This window comes from Hermetia illucens, chromosome 6, assembly GCF_905115235.1.
Source record: "Hermetia illucens chromosome 6, iHerIll2.2.curated.20191125, whole genome shotgun sequence".
Classification (NCBI taxonomy): Eukaryota; Metazoa; Arthropoda; class Insecta; order Diptera; family Stratiomyidae; genus Hermetia; species Hermetia illucens.
Window position 1 is genome coordinate 57583041 of NC_051854.1, and position 16805 is coordinate 57599845.

The 16805-nt window shown below is 43.1% G+C and overlaps 1 protein-coding gene across 1 annotated transcript in view; it reads right to left on the reverse strand.

Annotated features, from left to right (window-relative positions):
- Positions 1 to 16805, reverse strand: part of LOC119660018 — a 139691-nt gene that overhangs the window by 89319 nt on the left and 33567 nt on the right. The window contains exons 2-6 of the mRNA XM_038068397.1: positions 10376 to 10982; positions 10159 to 10296; positions 4802 to 4918; positions 272 to 767; positions 12 to 163 (exon numbers count right to left, since the gene is read on the reverse strand). Of these exons, the coding sequence (XP_037924325.1) occupies positions 12 to 163; positions 272 to 767; positions 4802 to 4918; positions 10159 to 10296; positions 10376 to 10982 (1510 nt within the window). The remainder of the gene's footprint in view (positions 1 to 11; positions 164 to 271; positions 768 to 4801; positions 4919 to 10158; positions 10297 to 10375; positions 10983 to 16805) is intronic.

The window sequence follows — 16805 nt, forward strand, 5'->3', positions numbered from 1 at the left end:
TTACGACCTACATTAATACGATGGTATACTGTTTTTGCACCAATGCCAATTCCGAAATAATTATTCACGGCGCATTTCTTTTTAAATCCCTCGTCTGTATCCAGAGGATTTATAGCACAACATATGGTGTCTGTATTGACTAAAAGACGTACTGATATTAATCCTGTTTTGATTGGGAAATCTGATGAAGTTTTAAGGCAAATATGTAATAATTGAATACATGGCATGCGGCAAACGATATATGATACATTCTAATACATCTGAGACTCACTTGGCGATGTAGGAAGTCTCTCAAAAGGTTTGATAATTGGAAGTCTCCTCTTTTGCTGTTTCGCTTGTTTAGTTTCACTAGATCCTTCCTCCTTCCAGGGAAAATGGATTTGTTTGTCACCGCATAATTGTCCATTATAGGCGCTGGAGCTATCAATGCTAGACGGCGTGCTTAGGCACGCTTTAGATAGTTCTTTGTTTCCAATGTTCATTTTGGGAGTCTTTTGTTGGATTAATTCCTGTTGGGTGATAGAGATTATGGCGGTTTTGGTTATAAATTTCGAACGTTTGATAACAGGAAGTCTCTTCCTTGGTGGCTCCGCTTGTTTCATTCCATCTGATCCTTCCTCCTTCCAGGAAAAACCGATGTGTTTGTTTTCGCATAACTGTTCATTACAGGCTCTAGAGCTATCAATTGTAGAAGGCTTACTTACACACGCTTTAGATAATTCCTTGCTTCCAATCTTGATTTCGGGGTTCTTTTCTTGCGCTAGTTCCTGTTGGGTAATAAAAAGTATGGCGGTTTTGGTTATAAATTTCGAACGTGTTTTCTTATGCAAAGCAAGGGAATATTACAGTCAACTTTTTGACCCAATCAATAATTATCTCACGATGCAACTTTAGGAAATTTGAATTCATTAGGAGGTAGTTTCGTGAAAAAGCAGGATAGGGGAATATTTGATCGTAAAATAGGTGATAGACGAGGATTCACTTTAATGAGTCTGGCAAATGGTGACAGAGAAAAGGTGAAAATTTGTTTCAATGCAATGGGGGCAGAGGGGTGACTTAACAACAATACTCAACACAGCAATGAACAATTTTAGTATCCGTCGAAGTACTCTTCCTCTCCGTTAGGCTTAGGTTCGGAACAAATTTTATGTCAAATCAATGCTAAGATTGAACCACGACTGTATGCTGATGTTTCGCTGCTGCAACTACAATCAATTGCATATTGTGGCCCAGTTGCGGCTGTCAGATTGTACGGCAAATTCGCTGTGTTATTGCAATTAGTTTAAGTGTCTGAAGGGATCCGCTATGAAAAGTTCATCTGGAACTTCCGCGGCACTCATTACGACGGGACACTGCAATGCCATCCCACGGGTGAAAATAAGGTGCAAAGGGTTTACAGGAACGATGCCATTCCCAATGAGACATCCGTCGTTGAAATTTTGGACACACTAAAGCAGAACGTGCCTGTCGTACTTAGTCGCTTGCTACAACTCCAAACGAGTTCAGAATGCAATGTACACGAGGAATCCGCGGAGTTTTTCAGATTACCCAACGAATACATAGCGTCAAGCGGCTGCACCTGCTTCTGCGCGAATTACCTAACTTATCCCTAAAAAGGGCACGACGTGTAGATAGAAGATCGATTACTTAAAAACCATCCACATATTCATAACGTCAATTATTAGTTGAAGCGGCGATGCGCACCACGAGACCAACGACATTTTGTCCGAGGAGTAGAAGAGCTGCTGCTGATCAAAGCGTTGTAAAAAGCAACTTATTACGCGATGGTTGTAGGACAGATTACTAGGGGCCATAGAAATTTTTATTACACCAAGGGTTTTGACAGCGTCTCGCACACGAAACTTATAAAATTTCTGGGGAGAGTCAAAAAGTTGGCGTACCACGCCGGAAGAATCTGCAATACACTTGGCCACTAGCTGAACTGAATCCCCTATCCCCGTACTGGCAAATCACAACATCATTAGTTCAACTCTGAAAGTGGAAGTCATTGTTATGAGAATTTGAGATATTTTAACATAACATAACATCCAGCGGGGATACGGACTACTATGATCCAATTCCGAATGTATTACCAAAATTCTGTTGTGGAGCGCATTAACTTGCCTTGTGGCATTGGAGGCAGAGGCGAGATTGACATTGTGGCACAACATCATCGCCAAGTCGAATCGCTACGTACTTAACTTGAAGAATCTATCTTTCAATCCTCTGAGTGAGGTGAAAGCAGATAAAGAGCTGATCGATGAATGGAAGTCAAGCCAATGCAGGTTAAATACGCGAATTGACTGCTGTTCTTAGCTGAGCTTGATGGATTTATATGAGCCATTTAGGTGTGGTCGCCACCTGAGCATAAAGAACCCATAATGGAAGAGCGGGTGGGAGAACCGTGCCGCGCCGAATGTATAGTTTGGCGTTAGAGACTGGCTGCATTGTTATGGCGCGGGCGCAATACATGAACACAACGTTGTATATAAGGTGATCGATCGACTTGTAAAAACTAACACCGGCTTTGGAACGCACTAATCGGTACTTTTCACTTCATATGACTATTTTTGGTGAGACGAAATTTACACTCCCTTTTGCATGTATGGAGACCCCCCCAGGCCCCCCCCAGGCTTGTTAGTGCAGTCTGGAAGATAACCGAAATGCATCTCAATGATCCGTAAAATATGGGTCGTAGGCAAGCTTCACGTGCTGGGCCTCAATCAATCATGTTCATCAAACGATTGTCTCATCTTCCTACATTTTGTACTGGAAAAGTAAAACGGAAATCGACTTTATTCTCATAAGATGCCGACATTTCACTACCGTCACTGATTGCAAAACCGTTCCCTATAAGACCATCGCACCTGCACATTGGCCGTTGATTGCCGTCCTGCCAATTAAACCACTGAGAAAACAGACTGAGGAGCGCACTGGCGCATTAAACGGTGGCGATTTCGTGAGAAGAAAGAAGAAATGATCTCACTCACACGATTACCAACCATTAAGAATGGGGAAGAATCGTGGAACAAAATGAAAGAGTCGATCCACAAAGCGACCTCTCAGCCCTCGAGGTCACCAAGCCGGGTAAGCGATACATCAACCGAGATACTTGGCTTTGGAATGATGATGTTGAAATGAAGTTCCGTAAAACGAAACGCCACTATCACAAACTTCTCGACTATAAAACGCTCGCCAATTGGCAAATTTATAAGAATGCCAACCGGGAAGCAAAGAAAGCAGCCGCTGTCACCCGGCCGGAAAATTACAAAAATCTTTACAATATACTGGACACTAGGGATGACGAGAGGGATCTGTATCGACTTGCCAAAAGCAACGAAAACCCAGGAATCGAACACTTCTGTCGCGTTTATGACAAGAACGGTACTTTGCTTACCGTCTAGCCGCGACGGATAGATGGCGAGAATACTTCGAACAGATTTCAACTGAAGAATTTGCTCATCCTCCACTTCCCGAATCATTGCCGACATTTGGGCATTGTCAGCACAATTGAAGTCGAGGAGGCAATAAAATGAATGAAATCGGGGAAAGCTACAGGACCTGACAACATTGCATCTGAGCTCTGGAAAGCGAGGAGCTGGGACCCAATGTGGTGGCTCAATGAATTCTTTATTCAGGAAGGTAGAACACCATCTGACTGGTAAGAAAGTACTAAAGTTCCAATATGGAAAAAGAAAGGTAGTCCAACAGAATGTTCAAAGTACAATCCGATCCGGTTACTTTCCCATAGCATGCAGACTTTTGAACGCATTCTTGACAACCGTATTCGCGAAATTGTTGAAATAAGCAGGAATCATGCCGAATTTGTCCAGAACTGTGGAACTTTTCACGCAATGTACGCAGCGCGATTACTCATGGAGAAACACCATAAGAAGCATCACCCTCTTTACACTGCATTTGTGGATCTGGAGAAAGAATTTGACCGTGTGCCAGACGAACTCATCTGGTATGCTCTATGACAACATCTAGTGCCTGAAGAACTCGTGCGCTGGGTTGAATTGCTCTACCCTTTTCGAAAAATAAAGTTCGAAGTGAGGCGGGTATATCAAAACCGCTTCGTGTCTCTGTTGGTATTCATCAAGGAAGCGTCCTCTCACCAATCCTCTTTGTTCTTGTTGTGGACACCGTCACACTGGATATTGAACGTCCAGCGCCCTATAGACTGCTTTATGCAGATGATGATTTCCTAGCATCTAATAGCGAGAATGATCTCGAGCAACTTGTCGAAAAGTGGAATGATCGCCTCATGCGACAGGGTCTCATATTTAATCAGAATAGAACTGAATTTTTGACGACCGATCTCCATGAAAAAGGCACAATCACTGTCAGCGGCAGTGGCCTGCCCAGAACTCAGCAATTTAGATATCTCGGTTCAAAGCTCAAATTGCTTTTGATGGTCACGTAATTCGCGCTAACGAAAGTTTACTTGCCAAATTGGTCTGAACATCGAAGTCGATGGTAAGCGACCAGAAGGCCGCTAAAAAAACGGTGCCTTGATATGCTGGATCGAAAGCCTCGCTATTGCATCCAGATCAGGCATTTTGTAGGGCCAAATGGCGAAACCGTTCCCGACGAGCCGACCCCGCTTGTGAACGATACAAAGGCTGAAGAAAAGAATAAGATCACATTCTATCGCAACCTCGCTCAATAAAAGGTCCACGTGTCCACTTGTTAATGTTGTAATCGGCGCCGAAATGGTCATGAACGCTAGGTCCCAATGACGATGATTGGAGAAATGTTGGAACTGAGATTTGCTTAGGAAAAAACCGTAAATACTTACGTCTGGTTGGCGAAGTTCTGAGCCAAAGTCGTCCATTAGGCTTCCTTCTGCCACTGCGTTGTGAGAGTTGTTGCTTAACAGTGAATCAATTTGGATGAGGAGATCTAATATCACGTTCTGAAATAAAAAATATGGAAGCTCGAGAATAAACAAGCGGGAATAACGGTAGCTGGTGCTTCTGTCATAAAGGTTTTGTGTTGATCATGTGTGAGAAAATTTCTGCATACATTTTTCCATTCGTATATGGCTAAATTCACTTGCAAAGATTGGTCTGAACATCGAAGTCGATGGTAAACGACCAAAAGGCAGACCTAAGCAACGGTGGCTTGATACGCTGGATGGGGATTTGAAAGCCTCGAGATTGCACCCAGATCAGGCATTCGATAGAGCCAAATGGCGAAGCCGATCACGACGAGCCGACCCCGCTTGTGAACGGGACAAAGGCTGAAGAAAAAGAAAGTATATGGCTAAAAATCCTAAATATTCCTTCATATTTTTTTTTCAAATTAGAAGATATACGTACATATTACAGACGTAGATTTTATGATCGCACTAAGTAAATAAACATTGTCTATTACCGAATATTATACTTATATATGTATGTACATAAATTGATCGTACACATATTTTCGAATTACTTCGTGCTAAAAGTATGGTACATATAAAGTACGTTTATTAAATGTCATCACCGCCTACCAAAAAGCTTCATTAACGTATGCATACGAGTATAAATGAATACATATCTGTCTCGAGTAATTGATATTGATATATATGTACATGATTAAAAAACCACCTCGAAACGTTTGTTCTTGTATTGACGAATTGATATATAAGGATGACGTCATACACGATTTAGAATGCACGGATTTCACATAAGATATAAAAGTTTCACCTATAACTTCTATAACTTTGTTAATAATAGTTGAATTTCATTTATGCTTCCCAAAGTTATGCCTTATATTATCCCTTATGACACTCTAATTCTAACATGAACTTAGGGGGGGTTTGCAGCTAAAATTTCTAAAATATGCTAAAAAACACTATTAATAACTTTCTATGTGCAAATATCGAAACGGGATGTATTTTGAGGGCTAGATTTCGTTTAGCTACACCACTGTGATTTTTTTTAAAATTTTTCGGTTGGATAGGTTCTGAGAACAAGACCTGTTACACTTTTCACACACTTTTCATTCCCCTACGTTTAACCTGAGTTAAGCAAAGTCCTAATTGAAGCCTTTCATTTGATACCCCACATCGTCTCATTCTGTGAAAAAAAATTTGCACCTTCGAATCGCATGTATGTAGAGTTCCCCTTAAACTCAACAGAAAACGGCCCCATTCGCTGTATGTCAAGGGATCCACAGATCATATGTTGTCACTAAATTTCGTGACAATCCGTCTAGCGGTTTCCGAATAAATTGAGTGTGACAGACAGACAGGCAAGCTAGCAGACAGATCCTGCGAGGAGTTGTCAGATCTCCCATCAGGCCCCTTTGTGCGAATAAAGGAATGCTCGGCGGATACGTATGAATACGCACTTGTACGCATTTAAAGGTGTGCGTGCTGGGGCAAGTTTATGCACAGGCTGGGTAGGTGGGAGGGAATATTACCTAGAATAATAAACCAATATTGCGCGAAGGAAAGGTGTATAACTAGTACCGACGGCTTTTGCTAAAAGCAGCTTAGACAAGGAGGTGTTTAAACCGAGCACATCGCTCCCTAGAGCACCCAAAGCAAACGCGCAAAAGGATTTTCCCAGAGGACAACGTTGGTCGTTAAAAGCCGCAGTGACACCAACAACATCCGAGCGTGGAGTTAAGCAAGACTCCTCAGTATCGAGGGCCAGATCCGTTTAAAAAGTTAAACAATTATGAGATCTCCCCCAATATCCAAGGCGGAAAAGGACCTGGGCCACAGAAATCCCGTTGATGCCAGAAAATGTGCGGAAAGAAGAATGGAGGCTTTGGAAAGAAGTTCGACCTGGAACAGTCTCGCCGCCCTTTTGCTTTTAACGAAAATTGTTGAGTTGTCAAAATTGATCAAAGATAAACACAACGTGCACCAAGCAATCAAGCATCTAATGAGAACCACCAGGGTTCTATACAACAAATCGCCGGAAGATGAGAAAGATTTGAAGGAGAGTCCTAAAATTACTCCTTCGACGGTGACGCAGTCGAGGCAGGTGACACATAACCGTATGCACGCGGATGGGCAGAGGAAAAGAGGGTTCGGGAAAAAGGAGACGAACATCCAGGACATCAGCAAATTCCCAAAAAATAAAAGGGCGTACCACCGGCTTTGAAGAAGGGGCCTAAAATCTCGATAGGTGGGAAATATTGCATTTAAAACACCAAGGGAGCCGATGTTTCAAATGGTACTTGACGATTGGACTAAGGTTGAATCAAAGAAGAGTGAAAGCTGACCCTGATATCAAAGACTTAGGGGGTGGGGGGATATAAGCAGGATCCGGAGGAACCGAATCCGAAGGCTTGCGCAGCTATGTCAAAAATTTACTTGGGGAAAGTGCAGTCGTGAGTGCGCTATACAGTGCAAGGACCTAGATGAGGTCACTTCTAAGGCGGAAATCTGCACTACCTTAGCGGAGCAGTTCAAGCTGCATGATTTGTAGGAGCGTCCATTATAAGCCTTTGAAAGGTGTATGGAGGTACACAGACGGAGCATAAGTGAAATTGATCGATCTAGCCGACGCAGAAGTTGTGGTGAAATAAATTACATTGCTCGGGATTGTAACAAAATCCTGGAGCCTGGACAGCGGGCATATTGTGGGAAGCGGCAAGTGCGCCGAGTTCAAAAAGGAACTAAGTGCAGCGAGAAAATGAAATCAACCCCAATCACTGTAGGGTCGCGCAAGATCTGTTCTAGCAGGCCTCCCATGAATCAGAGGAGCAAGTTACTACAATAAGCGAACCCCATAGAAACCCTAACAATAATGTATGGGTAACCGATCCAACAGGTGGGGCGGCCTTGTGGACATGCGGGGAGCAAGCCATACAGGAATGTATCAGGCAGTCAACAAGTGGGTTCGTATAGGCAAAACTAGACGGCATATACGTCTACCGCCAACGTCTAAGCCTGACGTTGGCCGAATTTGAAAACAAGTTGGACAGATTGGTCTTGGATGCAAAAGGACGGAAGCGAACAATCATCGCCGGTGAGTTCAACGAATGGACCACAGAATGGGGAAGTTCATTAACGAATGCAAGAGGGTGTTGTCTCTTGGTGGCTTGCGCGCAGTTAGATATCATATTGGCCAACGGTTAATACTTACCAGAAGGGGGGGGTCCGGTTCGGTTGTGGATCTGACTTTTGTTAGTCCTTCACTTGCTATCGATGTGTCCTAGATCGTCAGTAGAGAGTACGCCCATAATGATCATCAGGCAATAGTTTTTGACCTAAAGAGCAAGTTAATCGGTTGGAAATCTACTCATCCAAGAATGAAGAGAACTTTAGGTTGGTCTGCGAAAACAATTGACGAGCAAATATTTATAGATGTGTGATGGCACCAGGACACTATACAGGATATATCCTCGGAAAGAGCCCTTGTATGGAGTGTATTGCAAAGGCATGCGACTCATCGATGCCGAAACGTTATACATTCCTTAGTAGAAGGCCCAACTGCCGGTGGAAAGTGAATTCTGAGATCGTCGGTCGGTGTGCCATCGGAACAGATGAGCGGCACAGAGAGCAGTGGGTAGGATCGACCAGGAGGTGAAACAGCGAGCTTACAAGGAAGCCCGAAGGAACCTGAAGCTGGCTATACAGTGAAGCAAGAGGGACTGCTTCAAGCAACTCTGCGCATTGGCGGATATTGACCCATGGGGAAACGCTTACAGGGTTGTGATGGGGAGATTTAGAGGTCATGCAGCTCTACAAATTATATGTCCCGATCTCCTACTGAAAATCGTCCAGGGTTTGTTCCCTCAGGACAACACAACGGGTTACAGTCAACAGAAATCTTTAGATGTGGCTGTAATACCCCCAGTAACGACGGAAGTACTGGAGATTTGTGGTAGGCTGGAGACAAACAAGCGGCCAGCCTCGACGGTATACGAAACAAAGCCCTTAAGCTGGCCGTTAAGTCGAGGCCAGACATATTCGTACAGTTGTTTGAAGCATGCTTGGCGGAAGAGATCTTTGATCTTTGATATATTAGGAAAACAAAGGTTAGTGTTGTTGCCTAAACCGGGTAAGCCTCCTGGTGAACCTTCCTACAGGCCTATATGTCTATTGGACACTATGGGGAAAATGTTGAAGCGAATAATCTACAATAGATTGTTCCCGGCTGTAGAAAGTCTAGTAGGCTTATCAGACCGACAATTGGGCTTCCGTATTGCAGATCAACGGTCGACGCCATCAAACTGGTCACTGGCTTAGCTGAACATGCGATGCACGGAAGAGGTGGCACTAGTATTGTGCTGTGATTATCCTTTGACCTGCAAAATGCGTTCAGCTCTGCCAGTTGGAACCAATTTGGTCAATTGCATAGCATATCGCATGCAGTGCTCAAAAGATGAGCGCGGTGTATAGAATGACCGCCCTAAGAGTATGCTGTGGTTATAGAACCATCTCAGATGAAGCGGCCTATGAAGTAGTCGGAATGATTCCGATCAACATTTTGGCCGATAAGATTACGGGTATCTATGATGGACCCGATTCTTCCTCTGGTTGTCGACCAGAGGAAAACGCCGAAAGGGAGGAATCGTTAAGCAGGTGGTAGCAACGGTGGGAAAAGGCGAAGAAGGATCGATGGACCCACAGATTGATTTCTAGCATCAAGATGTGGACAAAAAAATTCTCGCTGGAAATTGCGGTTACCGTAAATACCTTTATATGTTTAAACTGGACAGCTTACCCAACTTTACAAGCTGCGACGGTATTCCGGAAAACCCGGAGCATATTTTCTTCCATTGTTCTACATTCGCTGAGGAAAGGGAGAGTCTAGAGGAGACATTGGGGGGAACACTAGCACCGAGAAATACACGGGAAAGGCGCGGTTGCCAATGCAATCAATGGGGGAAGGGAAAGGTTAGAGACGTGTCCACCCCGTGACGAAATACTTTGTGGTGGTTCCGCGGGGAAGAGGGTAGGAGTTTGGGGGTGGCTTTAGTGTTTAGTGTGGAACATGCGTACCAGTGTCTTTGGAAGATTTCCACCTCCGAAAAAAAAAGACAGACCGACAGATAGACAGACAGGCTGGTGGACAGACAGGCATCGACTCAATTCTAATAAGGTTTTGTTTGACACAAAACCTTAAGATGGATGGCAGCCTTCCGAAAACATTCATTGCGTACCTTCGATTACAACAACATCTCATCTATCTTGTCTCGCTTTATTACCTGGACGGTATCAAGATCAACGCGCTGATATGATTCCGATGGTATGTGCAACACTTCCGTTGAAACACTGTTATCATTACCCACTGCAGATGAAAAACCGCTGGCTTCTGCATAGTCTTCGTTAGATGCCGACTGCTCCTATAAGAAGTTAAAACAGGATATTACTTTTCGATGTATGTACATATGAGGTGGATATATATAAAAACTTTTTCCTTACACATGTCTCCTCATCAATGGTAGTCATAGTTTCTCTGGTGAAAACATTGCTCTTCCTATCCTGTTTAGCAATTACTATTTCCGATTTATGTAAGTTGTACTCCTTTATTTCTTCGCCATGTATTCTCGCAGTCATTTGCTCCCAAAGGTTTCTTTCAAACTTGTCCATACACACGTCTACATCCCGTTTCGATTTCGATTTCGATTTGACCCTAGTAGGTCCAGTGGATTTCTGTTTCTTAGAGCATGAAGGTGTAGGCTCAACCCTTGGTAGTGGGGTTATGTGCGCAGAACTAGCCGCTGAAGCCGACGATGAAATAATATCAAGTGGCGGAATAGAAAAACGTGATAAACAGGGCGGCGTGTCGGAGGGTGAAATCGGAATGTTCAGAGTTTCGTAGAGTGTCAAGGACAGTTCGTGTTGGTAACGTTGAGGCTGTTCTGAATAATCTATTACATCGTAAATTGCCCGTTTTACACTGTCGGCTCGATTTTGCAGTGCATCTCGTGCATTAGAGTATAAAATTCTGCTGTTTCTGCATATATTCGCATTCGCTTCCTGTCTTTCTACCGTTTCCAATGTAATATCTTCGCCTGATGGCCCTGATCTGAAAAGACTAGATGATTTATGTTATTCTATTGTGAAACCTATGCCTTTTCGTCTGTTCGAAAAGAAAACAATTTTGATATATTAAAATGAAATTATTTTTCTATATTTCCTGCTCATTCTTTTGTGGAGTATCCTCTTTTTCGTATTGTTATTATTTCCTTATCTGATTTTCAATGAGATTGTGATAAGCCTACAGCGAAAGAGTAGCACAAAGACGAAACCCAAAATATCCATGACTAAACGAGATTTACGCCTGAGGGAGAGAAATCGATAGGTTAATGTTTAACTAACTGCCATTTTTCAAATAACGCAATTCAATGAGCGGACCGACGAAAATTTCACCAGTCTTAAAAAAAGATAGAAGATTATTTGGTCTCAAATTTTGTGGGTCTCCTGTATCTACTAAAATATTGTATGATTGTTTGGTGGGAATAATGGGGAATAGATCTTTGGACACACTATTTAAATTCTATTTCCTGTCAAGTAGAAAGACAGTACCATATTTGCGCATAGCGTAACGTGGACGGGGTATCTAACCTTGTATATATCGCCTTCAAGAGAAAAACGAAAACGTCTACTAGAGTATATAGAAATCATTGGCTACAAACCATTGCATTTTGTGGACATCGTCATTGTTTGCGTAAGCTTTCTGAGTCACTATAATCTGTAATAAATATGTACGCGCAATATAAGCACTTTGCTTTGCTTCATCAAAATGCTATATAAAAAGTAAATTTCATAAGATAATTCGCCGATGTCAGCATCAAACATTTCGTTTGCAAAGAGATAAAGAACCTGAAATAATCAGTCAGCCGATAGAGTGGTGGTCATCGTCATACTACGACCAAGTTCTAGAAATTCCGTGTGAAGGTCACAAACTAATATAAAGATTTTAAATTCTTCTTAATGATTTCTTCTGAGGGACCTGATTCTCCGGATATTTTCTAAACCTCTGAGCCCTTGTGAATGATTTTTAAGGTTTTGTTTGCAAACTCTTCCCCACTAAAACCACCTCCTTCTCCTTCACCTCTCCCCGCGGCACTCCCATTTGGTATTACGTCGCATGCAAAAAAAAAGCAGAAGTAACGCTCAGTCAAAATCGTGTGTTTATTGAGTGTAAAGACTCGGACGAGATCACAACGAAGGAAGAAATTTGTCAAGCCCTACGATACCAGCTAGAAATGCAGTCGGTCCAGGAGCGAGATATTCTACGGCTAAGGAAGGAATATGGTGGCACACAAACTGCGTCCATAAGTCTAACCCTTGAAGCGGCCAAAAGGGCTATCACTGCCAGTAAAGTTCGGATTGGCTGGGTCGTCTGCCGACTATGAGAGCAGATAACTCTGAAAAAATGCTTCAGGTGTTTGGAATTTGGTCATGTGGCGAGAAAATGTACTAGCGTTCACGATAGGTCCCACCTGTGTCGAAAATGCGGAAAAAAGGCCACATTGCAAAAGTTTGCGAAGAAAATCCCAATTGTCTGTTCTGCAGGCAAATAAACGATATTGATAGCGCCCATATCACAGGCAGCAGCACATGTCCGGTATATAGGAAGGCGATCAACACTATGCGCAAATGAGGTTCCTACAGCTAAACCTGAACCATTGCCAAGTGGCTCAGGACCTGCTCTCCCAGATGATATTGAAGAACAAAATCGACGTTGCTATTATCTGCGAGCAGTACAAAAATCTAGACAGTGGAGTTTGGGTCGCGGATAAGAGCGGAAAGGCAGCGATATGGACATGCGGGAATCGGGCCATAGAAGGAACCACGAAGATCCTCGAGAATGGCTTCACTAGAGCAAAAATAAGCGGAATATCTATTTACAGCTGTTATGCGGCTCGAAGCCTTACGACGGAGGAGTTCCATTCTTTGGCGGAGAGGCTAGCAACGGGTGCACATAACCATAGCCGTAAGATAGTGGCTGGCGATTTCAACGTATGGGCTGAAGAATGGGGCAGCCGAGAAACGAACGCGAGAGGACGTATATTACTCAAAGATCCTTCTCGTCTGAATCTTGTAGTTGCTAACACTGGATGCGTGAACAACTTCCGTAAGAGAGAAATGGGGTCCGTGATAGAGGTTACTTTTGTTAGTTATGTTTTAGCTAAGGATCTGCAGTGGTATGTCAGTGACGAATATACACATAACGACCACCAGGCCATCATTTTTGAAATCAGACATGGTAAATGAATGAAATGGTCTCGGACGAGAGCTGAAAAGTGGGCAACTAATAAGTTTGACGAGGAGATTTTCGAAGAAGCTCTGGAGCAAAATACAGCGCTTGAAGGAAGCGCAGAAAACAAAACTTTACAGATTGGCGAAAAGTTGCGACGAGCATGTGACGTATCCATGCCAAGGTATGTTGTATCCCAGAAGCGAGTTCCGAACTTTTGGTGGAATTCTGAAATCGGAGAATGCCGCAAGGCCTGCCTCAAGGCTAGAAGGCGCAGTCAGCGAAATATTATAGAAACCAATCTGGATACGAGCAATTACATGAAGAATATAAAAACGCTTGAAAGAAATTACATGTGGCCATCATAAAAAGTAAAAGCGAATTCTTTAAGCGACTGTGTAATGAAGCTGACACGAACCCCTGAGGTAGCGCCTACAAAACACCGATTTCTTGCCCTACTCAGCTTGATGAAATAGTAACGGATCCCACTGTAGAATGTGAGAAGGGTGCTAAGGCCTGTCAGAACCTTGCTTTTATTAGTATTTACATATTGTATTTATTTATTTTAGTACGATTCTGTTTGCTATCTTCAAATCCGTAGCAATTTGACCGAGGTTCATGAAAAGATAAAGAGATGATATAAGCATGATGCCTAGTTGTATTATGACCCCCTTTAAGCTCTATTCATACGATCCAGCAGGACACGCTAACGTGTCCAGCACGGCAGAAAACAGACAAAAGTATTTATACCATCCAATAGGTAGCGAGTCCAACACTGAATGCTTCATAAAAGAAATGTTCAAAACATTTAGCATGTGAATATTCATACGATCCAGAAACAGGCGTTCCGGACCAACACGGAGCGTGTCAGACACGGCGTCGTAGAAGCAAAAACACTCGTCACCTATTACCCGGCACCATTCCGCGCATCCCAGTGTAACTTTGTGTTACTATTTCGATCTTGCATCAATTATTTCATCAATACAAACTAATGAAAAGTGACTTTGTGTAAAATTAGTATTGACAAATGTAGCTAGCCAAAGCAATAAGGAGACCGTCTTCGATAATGAGAAAGAATAGTATCGATGACAAAATGCAAACCATCTAGAGTCCACTTTGGACGTCATATACCTCTAAAATTTCATCTGGTCATAGCATTTGATGTTTTGCTCAATCCTATGTCTTTCTGGTAATAGCTATTAGTTTCTCCAGAGCGATCCTTCTGCGCAGAGCATGCCAGATGGACTCTCCCTCAACGCATTCACAAGAGTTCATGAAAACGATGAATACACTTCTCCACAATGAACTGTAGGGTTAAACCAACCTACTCTTTGTCGGCCAATTGATGCAGTCGCGAGGCTTTAAAAGCCTCCGCATCCAGTGTGCCAACCTTTTGTTGTTTTGACGACCTTTTGGTAGTTTACCATCGACTTCGATGTTCAGACCAATGTTGGCAAGTGAATTCCCGTTAGCGCGGATTATATGACTATACCATGGAAGACGCCTCTCGAAACTTTTCAATTTTCAATATAACCCCTTATTGATCGCGGACATCCCCATTTCGGAAGTGATCATGGCGTGTAACACCACAAGTCCATTTTTATTACCGCGAGACGCCGTTCATTGTCCTTTATTGTCGGCCAACATTCTAAACCACAGAGGCGGAGAGGACGGATGTCATTCCGGTAAATTTTAGATTTCGTTCGTTAGACGTTCGTTAATATGGCGACCAAAAAAAAGCAATAGTTGTGAAATGCCAATTAATTCAGATTGGACTAATGTGTGAAGCAATTTCATAACGTGATCCGAAATATTTGAATTGCTTAGTTCCGGGTTCGTCGTTACAACTGACAGTGATAGTGTCTGTTTCAAAAGGGCCGGTCGATAGAAGTTCTGTTATTAAGGTTTTGTGTAAAACAAAACCTTATTAAAATCGATTCAATGTCTGTCTGTCTGTCTGTCTGTCTGTCACACGCATTTTTCTCCAAAATGGCTAAACCGATCCGAACGAAATTTGGTGGACAGATGGGAACTATGAAATCCCACGCATACAGCGAGTGGCATAAATTTAGGTGGAGTTTAAAGGGGGGCTCGCCATACATGCAAAGGGGGGATTCAAAAATTCTTTTCACCGTTTGTAGGGTATCAAATGAAAGGTCTCGATTTGTACTTTCCGAAACTGACATTAGTTTTGGCATAAATTGCAAAGTGCGTGAGTAAGGAGTCAAAATGTACGCACTTGAAGTGAGACAGGACTCATTTTCGGAAACTACCCAACCTAAAAATCCGAAAAAAATCGGAGCGGTGCGCCTAGATGAATTCTAGGCCCCAAAATATGTCCCATTCCAATATCTGCTCAAATAAACTTACTAATAGTATATTACTACTTTTTAGAAATTTACTGAGAAACCCCCCTTAAATTCATCCTAGGACTTCCGAATTTATGTACCAGCATAGGGAACAATATTTCGTATACATGTGCTAAATTTCATGGAAATCAGGCAATTAACGCCAAAGGTATAGCAGCTCAAACCTAGCAATTTCCCACGAGTTTACTGCTTCCAAAGCCATGCAAATCAGATGCTGACGTCATAATTACCCGGAATAATTGACATTCGCGTCAAATATTAAAGTCGCATTTATGGAGAATCTATTTATCTGCAGCCCTTTTTAAGGTTTTGTGTAAAACAAAACCTTATTAAAATCGATTCCCTTGCACACGATGCGCTGGTAAACAACTCAAATGGAGAAAAAAAACGGACAAAACGAGGAGATAGTGGAAATGGAGAGTGAGCTGGCTGCGTTTATTCGCAGCACGAAAATGCGCCGTTCGCCCCAGCGCCCAGCGAAGGACGCAACAAGGGCTGAAATACCCGACGAGACATCGGGACGCGCAAACGGAGAGAAAGACTCGGAAAGTGATGCAGCACCTGCAACACAGATAGGAGGACCCCAGACCATACAGCACAGTGCTGTAATTGGGGAAAGAGGCACAGTGGAAACTGCCGAAACTAATAAAATGGTTTCGAATATAAACCGAGTGGGAGGACTGTCGATTACTCTGGCACAAGCGGAAGAGGAAAGACTTATTAAAAAATGCGCGGCAGTTGTGAAGCACATGCGATCTTCGACGTTCCTTCAGAAAAACGTCGGTAAGGAGGTGAAAAACGGGCTAATGGAACTGGAAGAGCTCCTGGACAGGATTTTATACTATAGGCGAACATGGAAAGTAAGACAAAATCTGCAGGAAGCAGAAACAACCGCGCTTTCCGAGGAGAACACCACGAGTACCAAACGGATCGCTGACAGCCCGTTGGAGAGCGAACTTGGTAAAAAACGAAAGGAGGAAGGGACATCTGAAGGAGACTTCACTCAGGTACTCTCCAGGGCTGAAAAGAAGAAGGCGAAGAGGATCAAAAGACAACAACACGTCGCGCCATCAGAAAAACCTCTGCCTAATACTAAGGCGGACACGAAGGACGGAGTGCCAACAGAAAAGGTGGGGAGACGAAGGAGGACTAGACCGCCAGCTTTGCTTATTAAGCCGACGGGAGGCAAGACTTTTGCGGAAGTCCTCAGTGAAATCCGTTACAAAATCAAACCCGAAGACAACGGAGAGAAGGTGTCTTCCATACGTAAAACGAA